Source organism: Triturus cristatus, chromosome 7 (genome assembly GCF_964204655.1).
Source record: "Triturus cristatus chromosome 7, aTriCri1.1, whole genome shotgun sequence".
Taxonomy (NCBI): Eukaryota; Metazoa; Chordata; class Amphibia; order Caudata; family Salamandridae; genus Triturus; species Triturus cristatus.
The window spans coordinates 429,157,492-429,175,898 of NC_140590.1; the positions used below are offsets into that span (position 1 = coordinate 429,157,492).

At 44.7% G+C, this 18,407-nt stretch overlaps 1 protein-coding gene across 2 annotated transcripts in view; it reads left to right on the forward strand.

Moving 5' to 3' along the window:
- LOC146809872 (myosin heavy chain, skeletal muscle-like) overlaps positions 1-18,407 on the forward strand; it is an 880,636-nt gene that overhangs the window by 348,678 nt on the left and 513,551 nt on the right. For both annotated transcript variants that reach the window (XM_085616724.1, XM_085616725.1), the window contains one exon: positions 15,031-15,102. In XM_085616724.1, coding sequence (XP_085472850.1) covers positions 15,031-15,102 — 72 coding nt within the window. The remainder of the gene's footprint in view (positions 1-15,030; positions 15,103-18,407) is intronic.

The window sequence follows — 18,407 nt, forward strand, 5'->3', positions numbered from 1 at the left end:
CAATAACTACTGGTAATAAGTATTACTTAACGGAGAAATATGTTAAAATCTAACAAACTGAATTTGATACATAATATAAACCAATTAATAGTATAATTCTATATAGTTATGAATTTTGTAAGAAAGTAGGATCTGCTTCTATGGTAACTCCCACTTTTTGCCTGGTGCTAAACTGTATTTGGCAAGTCTGACTGGGATCCTAACGAAAGATATAAGTTTCCTATATCTAGGGTCACTTCACTTAAAACCTATAAGTCACCCCTATCTATAGCAGGCCTTTGCAATCCTGAAGGCAGGGTGCTTGGTTCTAAGTCAGAGGGTGCCCCTGCATGAGCAGGACACCCCTGCAGCGTACGGAGTCCATTCTCCTGGGTTGTCAGTGAAGCAGCCATTTACTATAAAGAGGGGCACCGCGTAGTTACACAATGACCATCTTGAAACTGGCTGCAACGAATCCTATAATGTTTGGTATCAAACATGTTGGGATCATACCCCACACCGTAAATGGTGTGGGAGGTATGATTCGAAGCACTTGAAGAACCCTCCGTTAGGCTCTCAGTGTTCCTGGTACCAACCTTCTTGACCCGGACAGCACAAAATGGTTGCTGCCGACCAGAGATACAATTCTGCCCTACTGCCGCTGAGCCAAGCTCGAGCAGGGTAAGGCAGAACAATAGGCATCCTGTCCCAGGAAGGTGTGACCACTGCTCAGACAGGATTTAGTGTATTGGGATGGGGTGGGTGCACTTGCCAGCACCACTCAGTCTGCATGAGGGGCCCATGTGGTGTTTAAAACAGTCCTGGGAGCTGTGGGCTCCCGCTCTAGAGCGAAACTGGACAACAGACATGGTAGTAACCTCCCCACTGTCCAGACTTTCCCCTGGGAGGGTCCTCTGAATCTTCCCAACCCTTTCTTTAGGGTACTTTAAGGCTTACCTGGGTGTAGGAGAAGATTCAGATCAGACACTATTACTCTTCTACCGTCTGGGCACCCTGGACTTCGTTGGACTTCGATTGGGCCTGACTTCATCTCCCTTCCAGTCTGCTGCATCGTCCGTGCCTGTGCATCATACAGTAACCTCCCAAGGCCTGTGAAGCATCAAAGACACTTGAAGGAATCTATCTACCTTGGAGTGAAGGAGACACTCCCCTGCATTTGCATGCACCACAACTAAGTCGACCGGTCTGCTGACCCTGAGCTCCTCTAGACGCCAAAGGCTCTGCAGCAAAGGTGGAAGTTTTCCACAACTTCCGAGGTCTGCCCCGCCCTCTCACCAAGTTTGAGGCCAGTATCCCTCATGGGGGTTGCAATAAACAAACCCCTGTGCACTGGGTCAATTTGCAGTTGCAAAGGCTAGCTGACTTCTTTCCAAGAAGATCTTCGGGGCTCCAAGTAGCCCCAAACTCCAGCACTTCCAGTGACCAGAATCTTCAGCCACAGCACATCGTGTGCATCTTGGCCTGCATCTTTTGGTGAGCTGCTTGAGGTACTCTCGCGACTCCAGTGCCTCTGGCCTGTGGGTCCACCTGAGGGTCATCGTAATTTCTTTTGGGCTCCCCTGATTGCTTGGGCCTGCCCTGATTCCCCTGCTCTTGGTGAGTCCCCTGGACTTTGCTGGTCCTGATGTTGCTCCTTCTTCAAGTCCTGCATTGGTTGCATTTGCCAAGGCTTGTTTGTGCTCCTGCCAGACACCAACCCCACAGCACTCAACATCCTTCATGGGACAGCTTGTGCACAGCTCCTGGTCCACCTCAGCATTGCTTGCTCCTCACAGCTGCAGAGTGAAGGTCATCGTCCTCCATCCTGCAACATCCAACATCGGAGGGCATTTGTCTTCCAAGTTTCCTGGTCACTCCTGAGTGACGTAGACGCTGTCCCCTCTGCTTATAGGTACCTCTCATCTAGAATCCACCTTTGGATTCAACCGAACACTTTCTCCTTCCGTAACAGCGGCACTTTCCTGAAGTCCTCCATTGGGTTTGACTGTGTTTTCCGACGCCACCTCACACTAATGCACCCGGCTTCCCTGGTGTAGGTAATGTGGGTACTAGGGTATCCACGGGTGGTGTGGCTCTCCAATCTTCTGTCTTCCATGGGGTTTCTTCAGGGACCACTGGGAAGGGTCCTTAATCTTTAAAAATCTACTTACACATAGAGTTGTACAGAGCCTGTTCCCACACTGCACACGCTCTCCGTAGGATCCCTATCTACTCACCTTGGGTGGTTCCTTGGGTCTCCAGCACTTTTACGTCCTCTCGACCCTGTATTGATTTGAATCGTGGTTCTTATACCACTTTCTTAGTATACGGTTTGGTCCCCCCCCCGGGCCCACTGTGTATTTTGTGCTATTTACTGTGTTTTTTTGCTAAAGTATTGTGTGCATTGTGTTTATATCCATGGAGGAGATATGTGAACGTACTAGAGAGTAGTATATAATAAATACATATTTTTATAAATACTTGGTGTGGTTCTTTTCACTTAATCTATACTATAAGATTGTATTCTGGTAAAACAAGCTGCTTTACACTCCTTCGGCGCTAAACCTGAAGGCTGCTCTCCACAGCTACCTCTTCAAGAGCTATCTAAGGCTGTCTAAGACTTCTTAAATCACCATAAGGGTTGTCTGGACTGGTGCAAGGTGCCCACTTACATAAGTGGACATCATATACCAGACCAGCTTCTCACATTGGTGTGCAGCGGTTGGGATTCAAGCTTGCATTGTTGTACCAGATAAATCTTTGTGTTGATTAATTGAAAAACCATCACTACTGCTTGGCACATATAATATAAGTAAGTTCTACTGAACTTAGGGTTGAGTAAGTCAAGGGTCTTGCACACCCTTTCTCCATCCTCAGAGTGTTTAGTTCTCCCTAGGTTAGGTAGGTGCAACACCACACCACACTTAGTATGTCTACCAAAGGAGATGTCAGTGGCTCTCTGACTAATAGATACAGTGAACTTTTGTTCCAAGAACTGATAGCACTGTGTGCCTCGAGAAAGTTGAAGACAGGGAAAGGAGCCAACACTCAACGCTCCTAGAGGTGTTACTGTTTGATGAACTCAAGAAAACCAGTGGGTCAGATGAACAAGAAAGAGTGGGTGGGGCGGGGACTGAAGATAGGCCAGGAGGGGGACCCCTCTTTGACCTAGAATCTAACCCTGACCAGGTGGAGCCTGATGACTCCCACCTGCACAATTCACACCTCCCAGAGGAGACCACGTGTGGCTTAGTGGATACCCCCTTTGATCCTCCTGGGAAGGTGCAGAGTGGACCAAGGAGGTCTAGATCCTCCTTTGCAGAGTCTAATGGCTCAGGACAGTCAGTAGGGACCTCCATTTCTAATAGAAGGGGGAACTCTTTGAATAGGAAGTACCAATTCCTTGAGCTTGAGAAAGCTAGGCTTAGGCTCAGGCAAGAGCAGTTGGCCCTTGACAAAGAGTCCCTAGAACTTCAGAGAGCTAGGAAAAGGTTGGGACTAGAGTTCCATGGTGGCAGCAACAGTGTCCCTAGAGTTCAGGAACATTCCTTTGAACATAGGAACCTGAACAAGATTGTCCCTTCCTACCATGTTGCGGATGACATCCACAAATGGATAACTGCTTTAGAGAGGGTTTGTAATGTTCAGAGGGTCACTCAAGAGCAGTGGGCAGCTATCACGTGGCTCTCCTTTGCTTACAAAGGTAGAGATAAGCTCCTCACTCTTAGAGACGAGGATGCTCATAATTACTCAGTTTTGAAGAATGCACTAATTGATGGGTTTGGCTTAACCACTGAACAATACAGGATTAAGTTCAGAGACACCCAGTAAGCACAGACCCAGGACTGGGTTGACTTTGTGGATAGTGCTATTAAGGCTCTGGAAGGTTGGTTGATTGGCAGCAAAGTGCATGACTACCAAGGATTGTATAATTTAATTATGAGGGAGCAGAGCTTTAATAATTGTCAGAACCAGCTTTTGCATCAGTACCTGCTGGACTCAGATTTGACTTCTCCCAAAAATTGGTAAAGAAGGCAGATAAGTGGGTAAAAACCAGGGTGAAGCAGAAAAACCAGAACAATAGTGGTGACCAGAAGATTCTTCTAAAATTCAAGGTAAGGGGGGAACAATGGTAAAGACAAGAAAGAGTATTCTCAAGAGCCCTAAAAACCTGCATCTGGGGGAGTCACAATCCAACAAAAAGGCAAGAAGAAACCTTGTTACTTTTGTAAGGAAACAACCCATTGGACAAAGGATGCTGATCTTCCAAAAGCCGAGGAGAACACTCCTACTACCACTGCCCCTAAGGCAACTGCTCCCCCTACCACAAGTACAAGTGGTGGTAGGGGAAACAAGGGATTAGTAGGGTTAACCTTGGGCTCTGAGGTGGGTTCTGACTTAGTCAGAATTACAGCTCAGTCTGTTTTTGGCTGTGATGAGGGCAGAGATCTTGCCACCTTACTTGTCAGTCTCAGTAACCTGAGCAAGTACAGACAACAGCCTTTGATTAATGGAAATGAGGCCTACAGGGAAACAGGGACCAGTGTCACAATGGTGACAGAAAAACATGTGTCTCCTGACCAAATCATACTTGGACATATGTACCCAGTGACCAATGCTAACAATGTCAGGATTGACCATTCCTTGGCAGTTGTTAATTTCAGCTGGGGAGGGGTAACTGGACCTAAAAAGGTATCTTCATACCTACCTGTAGATTTATTGCTGGGCAATGATTTGTAAACTTCAGCCTGGGCTGAGGTAGAGTTCAGTACTCATGCAGAAATGTTGGGCATCTCTGCAAGTGTGTTTGCTGTGACTAGGTCACAAGTCAAACAGCTTTCCACTGAACAGGCCCTGGATCCTGGAACAATGGACAAAGTGCATTCCAAGAGAAGGAGCAGGAAGGGCAAGGCTGGGCATGCATAACCCCCCGACTCAGAGTGAGGATCAGTCTCCCGAGGGAGATGATCTGGGGCTCTGTGAAGGAACTGCCTAGATGAACTTGAGCCAGGTTGAGTTCTTGGAGGCAGGGGCCCTTCCAGCGCAGATCTGAGCTTGGAACAGCAAAACTGTGTCTCTCTTGAACCCCTCAGATAGCAAGCTGCTGCTGAGGCTTCTGGGAATGTCAGTGGGTTGCGCAGTATATACTGGGATGAAGGACTTCTATACATAGAGGGAAGAGACCCCAAGCCTAGTGCCACCAGGAGGTTTGTTATACCCCAGAAGTTTAGAGGCTTCCTACTCACCCTTGCACATGACATTCCCTTGGCAGGACACTTAGGACAAAGTAAGACTTGGGACAGGCTTGTCCCTCACTTTCATTGGCCCCACATGTCTGAGGACACAAAGGAGTTTTGACACTCCTGTGCCACCTGCCAAATCAGTGGCAATTCAGGTGGCACCACAAAGGCCCCCTTTATCCTTTATTCCACTTCCAGTGGTTGGAGTTCCCTTTGAGAGGGTTGGGATTGATATCATTGGTCCCACGAAACCTCCAACTGCATGAGGGCACAATTATATTCTAGTGGAGTTGGACCATGCCACTAGATACCCAGAAGCCAGTCCCCTTAGGACCATTACAGCTCCTGTGGTGACAAGGGCCCTCTTAGGATTTTTTTCCAGAGTGGGCTTCGCTAAGGAGGTTTTAACTGACCGAGGTACAAAATGCATGTCCAGTTATATCATTGCAATGTGGAAAGAGTGTGGAGTGAATTACAAATTCACCACACCCTACCATCCTCAATGCAATGGGTTAGTTGAAAGATTCAACAAAACCCTGAAGGGTTTGAGCATGGGCCTCCCAGAAAAGCTTAGGTGAAAATGGGATGTCCTTCTACCCTGCCTTCTCTTTCCCTACAGAGAGGTCCCTCACAGCTACCTTGAGGTCAGGCCACACTATCCCTGTTTCACCTAGTGCACTTAGTTGAGATTGAGCCAGGCCCGGACAGTGTGCCATATACATAATACAGCCCTTGGTATTTTTATGACTCATATCGTAGAGCTAGATTAAGAGCTAAAAGCAGCTCTTGTAAGCATTATAATTGTAGTCTGTTATTGCACTTAGCAAGTGCAGCAATAGACCACCCCTTTCTAGAAAGCTTTTGGTCATCAAGGTATTCATTTAAAAGCAGAAAGGAAACTGGCAAGAACAAGTATGAGAGGAAAGTAGTTATTTTACTTCATTGGACATAATGCCAGCCGCAACCTGTGAGAAGTTGGCCTGGTATATGCTGTCCACTAATTAAAGTGGGCACCTTGTACCAGTCCAAACAACACTTATTGATGATTAGGTTAAAGACAACCTTTATAGAAAGCTATCCTAGTGGTAGCTGTGGAGAGCAGCCTTCAGGCTAAGTCTCGAAGGAATGTAAAGCAGCTTGTTTTACCAGATCAGAACCTCCTGAATGACCAAATGACAGGAGAACCACACAAGTGTTATATAAAATATATGTATTTATTAATAAACACTCTCTACTAACCTCTTTATGAGATTAGAGCACAAGATACACAATACTGAATCAATAGAACGATAGTAAATAGCACAATACACAGCGGGCTCCAGGGGGAGACCGAACCATATACTAATAAAATGGTATAACAACAACGACTTTACTAGACACAGTGCCTAGAGCACGTAGAATCGCTGGGACCCCAAGGAACCACCCAAAGTAGTGACACAGGGGACCCAGACGCGAGCTCTGTACAACTCTATGGGAAAGTCGTGGTTGGAAAATTACAGTTTAAGGACACTTCGGAGAGGACTTCAAGCAAACCCTTTGGAACATGGAAGGTTCTAAGGCCAGCACCCTTGTGAGTACCGAAGTACCCGTGTTGCCTATCCCAGAGGAGCCGGGTGCATAGGGGTCAAGTGGTGTCGGAAACCCTTGTCGTTATCAATGGTGTGATGCAAAGAAGTGCTGCTGCTGGGAAGATGAAAAGTGTTCGGTGGAATCCAGGCCTGGATCCGAGGTGAGAAGAATCTGAAAGCAGAGGGGACAGAGTCTGAGGCACTTCAGGGTGAGCAGGGGCTCAGTAAACGAATGCCCACCGTTGTTGGGTGCTTCAGGTGAGAAGATTGGATGCTTGACTCTGCAGCCACAGGGACCAGGAGATGTCGACGATGACCAAAGTCGGGAAGTGAGCTGTCCCATGAAGGATGTTGAGTGCTGGAGGGTCAGTGTCCGGATTGAACACCAACAAGCCTAGGTAACGGCAACCCACGCGGACAGAGGAAAAAAGTTACGGTGTGGACCAGCAAGGTCCTGGGGACACGCCAAGCAATGGAGAGTCAGGACACATCTGGAGCAACCAGGAATGCCCAAGGAAAGTCAAAGTTACCTTCACAGGGACTCACAGGCCAACAGACCAGGGATCGCGAAGGGACCTCGAGCTGAATGACGAAATACCACCCCACGGAACACTTGTGGAGTGTAGGCCGGAAATCTTCAGTGGAAATACTGCTTGGGATCAGGACTACACGTAGCCCAAAGCACAGCCTCAGGGATTGCCAAAAAGTATATGCTGTTGCAAAAGTACACAGTGTCAGAATTGATGATAGAGCCAATCAACCTCACGGACGCTTGGGAACCCACCTCCTGGGTTGCAGAAATCTTCGGAGTCCTCAGGAGCTCGGGAGATGCAAACCGATCAGATGCGTTAAGGTACCTGCTGCTGCAGGGGCGTAACTCCTTTACTCCAAGGGAGATTCCTCTGTTGTCCAGCGAAGTGTAGACCATTGAAGTATGTGGTTTCTGCTTGCAAATTTTAGTCCAGGTAAAATCTAAAGTCATGTAGTCAGGGTTCCTACTTTATACCCAAGGAAGGGGTTGGACAAACTCTGGCGACCCACCTATGGGAGGGTCAGGACAGAGGGGTGGCTACACCCATGTCCTTTGTCCAGTTTCGCGCCATAGCAGGAGCAATTGGCTCCTGAAACTGGTTTGAGCTGGACTATGCACAGGGTCACCAAATGTGCCCCCAAGGCAGATTTTCTGGCACACTCAGAGTGCACCCACCCAGCCCCAATACACTAAAGTCTGTCTGGTAGGTGGTCACACCTCCCTCTGACAGGAAACCTATTGTCAGGCCTTCCCCTGCTCGAGCTCTGTGGCTGGCAGCATCCATTTTGTGATGCCCAGGTCAAGAAAGCTGGTACCGGGTGTACCGGTGTTTCACATAAGTTCCTCTAGAAGGGTGGAATCACACCTCCCCTTCCAGTTACTGTGGGAGAGGTATGATTCCAAGGTGTTTGACACTAAACACAACATGTTTCTAAGCAACCGTTTTAAAGTTAGCATTTACCACGAGGTTATAATGCACTTACATATATATGGTTGGCTGCATCACAGACAACCGCGGAAAATAGGTTCCGAAGGCTGCAGAGGGGATCTGCTCATGCAGGGACACCCTCTCACATAAATCCCAGCACCCTGCCTTCAGGAATGATAAGGCCTGCCATAGGGGTGACTGATAAGTTTATATGTGCAGTGATTTAGAATAGATATAGGTAACCTATATCTAAGTAAGGGGTGCATTCACCACCTTACACAGGCTGCAGTAGCAGACCTGTGGTGCCATTTTGAATGGTCTCTCAGGGGTGGTATAATACATGCTGCAGCCCCTGGGAGGCCTCTGGGGTCATATGCCCTGGGTACATGGTGTACCATATGCTAGGGACTGATAAGGGTACCCCAGTATCCAATCTGGAGTGTACCTAAAGTACATGCAATCAATTTAGAGGAGAAAGCAGATGGACTGGGGTCCTGAATAGCAGGATCCCAGTCAGTCTAAGTCGAAAACAGTGATACATCAGCAAAACGTGGGGTAACCATAAGAAGCAGATCCTACTCTCCTACACGGCCCGTGCAGGTAAGAGAGGTGGGGTGGTGGGACTGGGTGGGGGGTATTTCGGCATCTATCAAATTCCCCCACCCGGCCCCACCACCCCACCGCTCTTCCCTGCAAGGGCTGCTGCTGCATAAAGCGGATGCATTTTTAAAACATCATACGGGGTTAAACCATTTGATGCCAAGATGTTTGTGTGCCCAGCAATTTTCAAGGTATAATAATAATAAACAATTTTGGTAGATAGTGTACCTGCTGGAGAGATCTGCGTTTATTCTAGTCACAGTTCTGACTCATAAAGTAGCTTAGAGAGTTAATGTGCCTATTCAAATCACATCATGTAAAAAACAGTCACAGATTTCTGTAGATAAATAAGTGCTTACTGCTTTTGACACAGATATCATTTGTTACTTTCAGTTCATAAGCACATGAGCAGTAAACTAGCATCAGGGAACTGCATGCACGGTGCAAGGCATAGGTTTAGAACCTTATTGTCTTTCTCATTCTGTCATTATTGTAAGGTTGCTAAAAAGGGTTTATTTGGGTAGCAAAAAAAGTTCTACTAGTACTACAGAGTCTGAGAAGAAGTGTGATACAATCTATTTAACATCAGCACTTTCAATACAATGTTTTTGAATAGTTTTGTTTTATAAACTTGCACCGACCATGCATTTGTAACATATTATGCCTACCAGTATGGATGATATGCGACTTCTACACCTTGTAACTCATTGTCTTGTGTAACATTTCCTTACATAGATTTACACACTTGTATGATTTATTATCTCTGTATAGTGTGTGTGTGTGTGTGTGTGTGTGTGTGTGTGTGTGTGTGTGTGTGTGTGTGTGTGTGTGTGTGTGTGTGTGTGTGTGTGTGTGTGTGTGTGTGTGTGTGTGTGTGTGTGTGTGTGTGTGTGTGTGTGTGTGCGCGCGCGTCTGCGTGTGTATGTGTGTGTGAGTGTGTAGACCCTACTTTGGGATAAGTAGAGCTGTTAAAAGAATTTAAAAAATAGTAAGTGGTATTTAATCAAGAATTATGTAATTGTCATGCAGATACATATGAGATTCCTACATGCATGCACATCTCTTAATTAGAGGGAATAAACAAAGTCAAAAACCTCAAAATCACAGTTTCTCTTAGGCAGTTGTGAACTGATAACAAGCTGTGCGCCTTTTTCTCTCTATTGTACTGGCATCTCCAAATAGCTGTCATCCAGGATCACAATTTAACAACAGTAGAGCTGATGGTCCTTTAAATCATACTTTTGTTTTAAGCCCAGCCGGTAGTAAAAATAAAAAAGCAGCTTCGTCACCTGCAGGTTGCGTCACTAAGCAGAAACAGACAACATGCAGGCGATACTGAATATGTCTAGGAGCTGTCAAATTACACTGGGATAAATTCAGCTTATTTCAGTGAGTCCAGCTTGGATCTTGGTTCTGACCCAATAATACCTGTCAGATCTGGGATCCACCAGGATCTCCGTCATTTCCTGCACTGATGCTATATCATTGTGATGTGTGCGTGTGTAGAAGAGTGTACATCTTTGGAATCTGGGATGCACAGGCATTACAGTGGAAGAGATGGAAAGATAAGTTCTTAGCACACTTAGTCCTACTTACATGCTGAGTCATTATTTATCACACCTGATAAATAACAATACCATGGGGTACGTTATTTATCAGGTGTGGTAAATAACACCCATTATGAGTTTGTAAGGAATAAGATGCAGATTTTGGTCATTAACGCACCAAAATCAATAAAATATTGTAAATACTGTATGTTTTCCCCTGTTAAAATTTGGAAGGATTTACTGCCCAACTTGTACAGAATTAACCGCCCAACTTGTAACACACAAATGGCATTTGTTGCTATTTGTCTATGTACCCTTTTCCTTTCTTGTTTCCATGTCATCACTAAGTTGGGTTTCAGTGGTACAGCACCCTTTGCCTGGTTTATGCCAGTCAATGAGGTTTTCCCCTACATCAAGGTGCAGTTGGTTAGAGCTCAGAACTACTTATCATGCTCTATCCATTCTGTGTCTGTGCTATCCCTACTGCTTTGTGGGAGTTAATAACATCGAGGAATGTTGATGTCTATGATAGGCACTGGCTGCAAATAGAATGAAGGGAAATGTTCCAGGCCAGTACATCCTTCCTCCAGTGTGGTCCAGGAATAAAGCGCTGGCAGGTTATGCTGCCAGTTATGGCAATCCCTTCGTCATTCTAGTCTCTCCCTGCTTTCACATTGCCTTGCAGTGTTTGCTCACCCCAGTGTCATTAAGAAACCTTTCCATATCCTTGCAATCACTTCTGGGCCATTGCTCATCTTGTAGCAGAGCCTCAAGCTTTTGTCAGTTCCCTTGAAAGTGCTTCTTGGTCCACTAAGCTCTGATGGACTTTGCAGGCTACTCATGTCATCCTGCAATGCCATTCACTTTGTCAGTCAGTCAGTCAGCCACTCAAAAAGAATGTTTATTTAGAGTAGACCTTGGTCTTTAAACAGCATAAAACAATGCTAGAGTTGATCATCATAAAACAAGTAAGATCTCCTCGTATAATTTATATGTAAACATTATCAAAATTAATCATACTACATGTGTATACAAATAAACTCTCATCATGCAATTTGTATAATAGATCGGGCATTCCCTAAAAGTATATATAAAAAACAAATAAAACTGGCTGAACATCTTATAAAACACCTTTTATGGACCATTCACTTTGGCAGGATATATCCACTAGCCCTGCACCACCATGACAGAGATTGTGTCACCTGCCTTTTTAATTCTACGGCTCACATACCACAGTTTCCTGCGGCACTCTTTTCAAATCAGGGGTGTAATGCAGGCATCTGCAGCTCCAGTTATGCAGGATGGCCCTCAACCCATCGAGGGGCCACAACCCATCAGTAGGTCTTCATTCTGTCCGAGGCTGAAACTCTGAGATATGGAAGCCCCAAGGGCCCCTCCTCACATTCTGTTGGGAGGTCTCATCGTTTTGATTTATGCCGCTGTTTCCAATTGTGTGCATACATTTCCTGCAGATCAGCACTCTATTTCTCTGCAGTCAAGTCCCTCTTTACTCTCATAGGCAATGCATTTCTAACCCTACATCCCTGACGTTCATATCGTCTCCCATATTCCTTTATCTGTGCCCAGCATTTGTGGTGGCTGGTGACATTTGAAAGTGGTAGGCGTAAAAGTTCGTAATGAGTGGCAGATGGCGAGTGGGCAAAATGAGTGAGCTCGACCATCATAATGGGGGCTTATGGGGGTTCTCCCAGAGAAAATGTTGAAAAAAGAAGTGGGCAAATGGTGCATTTTCAGGCAAATTTGAGAAAGCAAGAAGGTTAATAAAGCAATTGTGGAAGTTCAGTTATAACATCAATAAAGAGATTTCTTATGATGACGTCCATAGCCGCATATTCAATGTAACCAAAGGCTGTGGTTTGTAAAGGTCTTGTTCTACCTGTCGTGTCCTCAGGTGCGCAGGTGTGAACAGGCTCTGTCCCCACTCCCTCCTCCAGAGCCCTGCTTTTGTATATGTAGGCCCCTGCTGTGCAGGACAAAGAAGGCAGGTCTGTGATTGTAAGTCCTGCTGGGTCTGCTGAATGGAGGTGCTGCTATGACAGCTGGGCCTGGCTGGAAAGAGGTGGGTCACCCAGGCAGCTGAATGGCCTCCTGGGGAAAGAATGGGGCCAGAGACAAAAGGGGATTACAGATAATTAAAGTTACCACACAGGCCTGTAAAGATTCAAAAGGGAGAGTTGGCTGCAGAGAGAATGGCAATCATTTGCCTAATGTAGCACTTCACGCCATTTTAGGGAAGCTAAGCACTTTACAGACAGGCTGGACAAATTTTGCCAGCATGGCATGCTATTCGTTTGAGCCCTATACGTCTTGTACCTGTCAGCCAACTGTGCCTGCATTATTGGGGACATGGAGGAGGGTGCTGCAAGTCCCAGCATGCACAGCGTTATGGGCACATGATTAGCTGAAGGCGCTAGCCATATCATTGATCCTGGTTGATCTGGCAGCTGTGGTTAGATGTGGTACAAATATGAGAGTAGTGCTAGGATTGATTTGAGCAGGCAAAGTCTCCGTTCATTTGGAGAGTTTTGATCAACCCCTGGTCTCCTAATTTGCAGGTGGAGAGAGGCCTTAGTGCACATGTCAGGCTGGCCGGAGAAAGGCAGTCGGCCAGCCCGACATGCACACTTTGTGCCATGCACTCGCTGCCAACTGCCTGTGTGCTATATTTCTAAATTAAAGCCCCACCCCCTTTAGCGCCCCAACGCCAGAGCTGAAGGCTGACTGCTGCACGCTCTGAATAAAAATATAAAATGTTGAAAAGTTTGAATTCTTTGGACGTTTATTATATACACATGCAAAAGGCAGGCCAGGGGGGGCACATTATGGGTGAGGCAATGCCCCAATGGCGGCACCGTCCCTGCCCAGCATCTATGCAGCCATTCTCTCCTCTGGCCCAAAATCTGTCCTCCAGGGTCCCAATGCTGCTCCTCAACTTCTCACAGACCCACTGCTCTGCATTGAAATTGGATCATCTGGGGGCATGGGAAAAAGTCCTATGATCCATCCCAAGAAGCCCTGCTTGCCTCCTTTGCTAACTTTCAACATTGAACAGAACTGATGCTTCCTCCCTCTAACAAGCCTTTTCCTCGAACTTCTGCGAGCCAAAGGTTGGGAAAATGGCCCAAGTATGAAACTGTGTGTTAGAGACTTTTGAAATTAGTATACCCGTGTACGAGAACGGAAGTTGCTTACCTTGGGCACAGGACCACCCAACTACAATGGGAATTAACACTCTATTCTATGATATGGTGCATGTTGCGGTGCATTAGGAGCATACCAATTTATTGTTAATACAAGCAAACCATGCATTTTGCAACAGCCACTAAAGGGAGTCTAACGAGTCCCCACTGACACCCAACATCCACTGAGTCAGGGCCCACTCACACCTAGTACGTGGTGCAGCTCATAAGGTACAATGCATTAGCACCATACCACTTTAATGCTAATAAAAAGACAAACTGACTTCTACAGCAGCTTATGATGAGAGCCTACACTGGCTCCACTGAGCCAACCACTGCAGCAGGCTCACGCCACACTCCTGACTAGTGCAGTGCTAACACAATATCAGTGAGTCCTCCACTGCAAAGCATGGAGGCTTCAGCATCCATGCGCCACAGTGAAAGGGCCACAGCACTGCTTAAGGGACCGCGCCACCAATAAAATGGCCGAAGTAAAACTCCATCCTTCAAGCATGGCAATTCATTGGGCCACAGAATGCTGAATATTAGGTGATGACCAGCAATGGCCGGAGGCTGAGCTTTCTGCTCATGTTTTCTTTGTAGGTATCTTAGCTCTTTTGTAGGTATATTAGCTTTGGGAAGAAAACAGTTAGTGATTTATCTGAACCGACACAATCAAGGCAAACCTGAGTATTAGGTGCATTCTATATGTGAGGTTATACCGCTACCAGTACTGAAGCCAGAAAGACCTCAAAAGGATACCTGTTCCGTGGGTCACCACTGGTTCTCAAAGAACTCGGCGAAATTAGTATAATTCTAAAAACAAAGAATGTGTGTTTAACCTACAAGTATGAGACGGTAAAGTGTAGCCAATAATCGTAGCTTTTCTCCGTTATACTTTCTTGGATTTCTGTGAACTGTAGCTAAGATGATTTTGCCCCAGAGGCCTATCATTAAAAGAAAAACATTAAATGAAAAATACTCGTATATTACCTTCAGCATTCTAATAGTAGGGCACACTATGTTTTTCTAGGTAAAGATCAAGGCAGAATATTATATGGCACTGATGCCGTTGGCAAAGAGAAAAGCAGCTGTTTCCACCTCTGCGCCGCTGTAGGTCCTTTGGAGGTACAATCCAGCTGTTGCAGACATTCCTGGACATGTATGGGGCCCTTTAAACCATTTACATCACCCTTGTGAAAGTTCCTCGAGCGAGAGGCAGGGCCTTCCACTGATATCTCTCCACGAAAGAGAACTGATGAAGTCTAGTAAAAGTCCCCCTCATCAGAGAAACCTAACAGAATGCTGTAAAGAAAGCAGTCACAGTAAGGACGTGTAGGGAAACAAAGCATCTGTAAAAAGATACATATAATTTGTAATGTTTCTTTACTGCAGGTATGCTTAGTAAGACTCACAATATCTGTTTCTACTTCTAGAACACGTTCCAGGAAGAAACTCCCATGCAACGGACCACTGACATCTCCATTCTACAGACAAAGCCAGACCATGTACGTGTCAAAGACAAATACAACTCTGCTGTGACTTATTGTATGTTTCTTCCATTTATAATTTATAAAAGTTTTTTTTACAAAAGATGCATGATTAATTGTGGTGAATGTTCTTCTGAAGAGAAAATGTATGTTTTCCCTGAATTAATTATTCAAGAGTGGAGGCACACTGTACTGAATATTGATTTGGGATCAAGATAAGGAAACCACAGCATAAAAGGCAAAGCGATTTGCCAAAGATCACACATCTGGGTTTCCTAGATCCAAATGTGCAGTAGCTGGCAGGCTAACTTGGGACCAGTCACACAACGCAGCACTGCACCCAAAAATGCTGCACTGCGTTGTGTGTGGAGAGATAAAGACAGCGCCATATTTACAGAGATGGGGTATAAAAGACGGGGGATAGATTCTATAAGGATTTTAGAGGCCGGAATCTGTTCATAGACCTTAAAAATGCAAGTATGCCTCTGACACCATTAATCGCACTTTTTCTTTTCTCAGCAATCCTATTTATTGACTGCGAGTTTCAATTCAATTTCTACTTTTTACACTTACTTTGGACAGAGAAAACACTTCTTCATTTTGACAAACACATGTCCTTTACATAAAACGTGTAGAATTTTTGTACACTTTTTCAAAATTGTTACACATAACTTTATAACGTATCATACATACACAAATTGAGTACTTTAAACAAATGAGGGAATTCTTACACTACAGTACAAAAATATCTGATTGGTTAAGCTGTAGGGACCCTGACTCATCTGGTCCTCAACGTGAACTGCTTTTTGTGGTCCTAAGCAGGGTCAGAGAATATTTTTCTAAATATTTTTCAGGGAGAGCGATAGATGGATTATTATTTCTGCTCTATGGGAAACACGAGTGCCTTGAGTTTGTTCCAAAAATGATCTGAATCGCTGCTTGCTTATTGCCAACGCGTTTCAACCTTTGATGTGTTGGACCTGTATCTTAACAGTAAGGTCTTCGTCAGGGCTTATCAAAAATTCTGGTGGGGCATCTTTCGCCTGTAAGAATAACAGTATACCTAGTTTTAGTGTGCGCTCATTTTGTTTCTTCGTGAAAATTAAATAAAGATTTAAAATAAACTTACGTACCGCGTTTCTAGTGGTTTACGGGACTGTCATCTTCTTTTTATCTATAAAGGATAATGAGTTTAATGGTGTCAGAGTCATACTTGCGTTTATAAGGTCTATGAACAGATTCCGGCCTCTGAAATCCTTATAGAATCTATCCCCCATCTTTTATACCCCGTTGTAGAGTGGGCACCAGGCCTACGAGGGCTAAGGTAGAATCATTTGCCACAGGGAATTAAGAGCTCCAGTCACCTGCACACAAGTAATATAGGTGTACGGAACCAACATTGAGCATTCCTTCACTCAGACATAACACTGCCCAATCACAGTTGATTCTATAAGTTTTAGTATAAATAAACTTACGTACCAAAAAACTAGGTCAAAATAAGAGACAGATAAATATACTATAGACCCAATTCATTACACAAATGACAGAACCCAAAACTCTCAGTATCAGAGAAGAGGACATTGAAGAACTCTGAAGACGCCCATCTACACTTAATCCAGGCAATAATTTGACCAGTTTTACACAACAATGGGACTTGGAAAAAATAACAAGGCTAAAGAAAAAACAAATACGAACAGCCCTACACGGAGAAGTATTATTAGAACATCTAAGAGCTGGCACAATACCAGTAGGCTTACAAGTAAAAAATATCCCTGTGATATTCATTGACCAACCAGAATACCTGGAGGGATTCAGTCATATTGGAACCAAGTGCTCAAGAGATTGGATGTTCCATTCAATTAAGACTGCTGAGCGTCTGAGCCTCAAAGAGTTAGAACTAATCAAAGAACTAGAAGAAGCCCTGCTGAACAATACAGCAGTAGAAAACGCCCAAGCTCTACTGACAAAATTGGAAAAGGAGAATACGATCTTCAAAAAAAACACAGAAGACGCTAAGTGACTAAAACTCCAGAAAGATATAACACATTTTTCAGAAAACAAAACTTACCCATATTTAGATAAAGAGTACTACAAACAACCGCAAAACACAGGAGCCTTAAGAACATACGGAGGAAGAAGTAAGAGACATTTCCTCACATTTTCAGATGCTTCATCGTCTTCGGGCACCTCAAGTGAGAGTGAAGGCCCCTCAAGTAACAGAAACAATCAACCAAGACCATTTTACCAGCCGGCTCCTTTTTTAGACAGAGGAAACAACCGACCCAGAGGCAGATCACGAGCAAGCAGATGGTACAACCCCCAATCCAACCAGCAACAAGGGGAAATTACCACCAGGAGGAACGTCTACCGTTGGTAATAGAAGAGAAAGATTGCATTTACAATCTGTCAAACTATGATCTAACCAGAGACGAAATTAAAGTACTACAGAAGGGTTTATCATTCATTCCAACTGTGAGACCAGACCTCAACCAAACCAAAATGGAAATAATACAATTGTTCCGCAAAATAAGACTCAAAATATTTTTCCAGGAAAACACAGAGATGACACCACGAAATTTAAAAGGTTTAAAAAATCCTTCGACCTTTTTTCCTAGTGCTACAAATATGCCCATTGAACTCCTGACATTTGAGAAAAATGTATTAAGAGATCTAGATAACCTAGACAAAAAGAAAGTATTCACCAAATGGAACCTAACAAAAGAAGCAAAACAAGCTCTAGAACATCTATCACAAAACAAGAACCTTATAATAAAGCCAGCCGACAAAGGCGGAGGAATAGTGATCTGGCCCAGAGAAAAGTACGAGTTGGAAGTACAGCGCCAACTATCAGACAATAAATACTATAGGAAAACAAACGAAGACTGGAACAAAAAGATAAAAGCAAAACTATTGCCCATCATAGAAACCGGAAAGGAAGAAGGGTGGCTAACAAAAAAAGAGTCACAATTTCTAATCAACGATAACCCAAGGACAACAATCATGTATGTCCTCCCCAAAGTTCATAAGGATTCAAGTAACCCGCAGGGACGACCAATAATTTCGGGAGTCAACTCGATACTAGAAAGACCGGCCAAATACGTAGACACTTTTTTTAAACCATTAGTCTGCGATACACCAAGCTACATAAAAGGCACTATGCAAGCGATCACTATGCTGGAAGACTTTCCATTTGATGAAGAAAACGAAGAAAACGAAATATTAGTCACCCTCGACATTGTGAGTCTTTACTCCAATATTCCTCAAGAAGCAGGCCTCGAAGCCTTAGAAGTTTTTCCAGACAAACGCGTTCGACCACACAACGT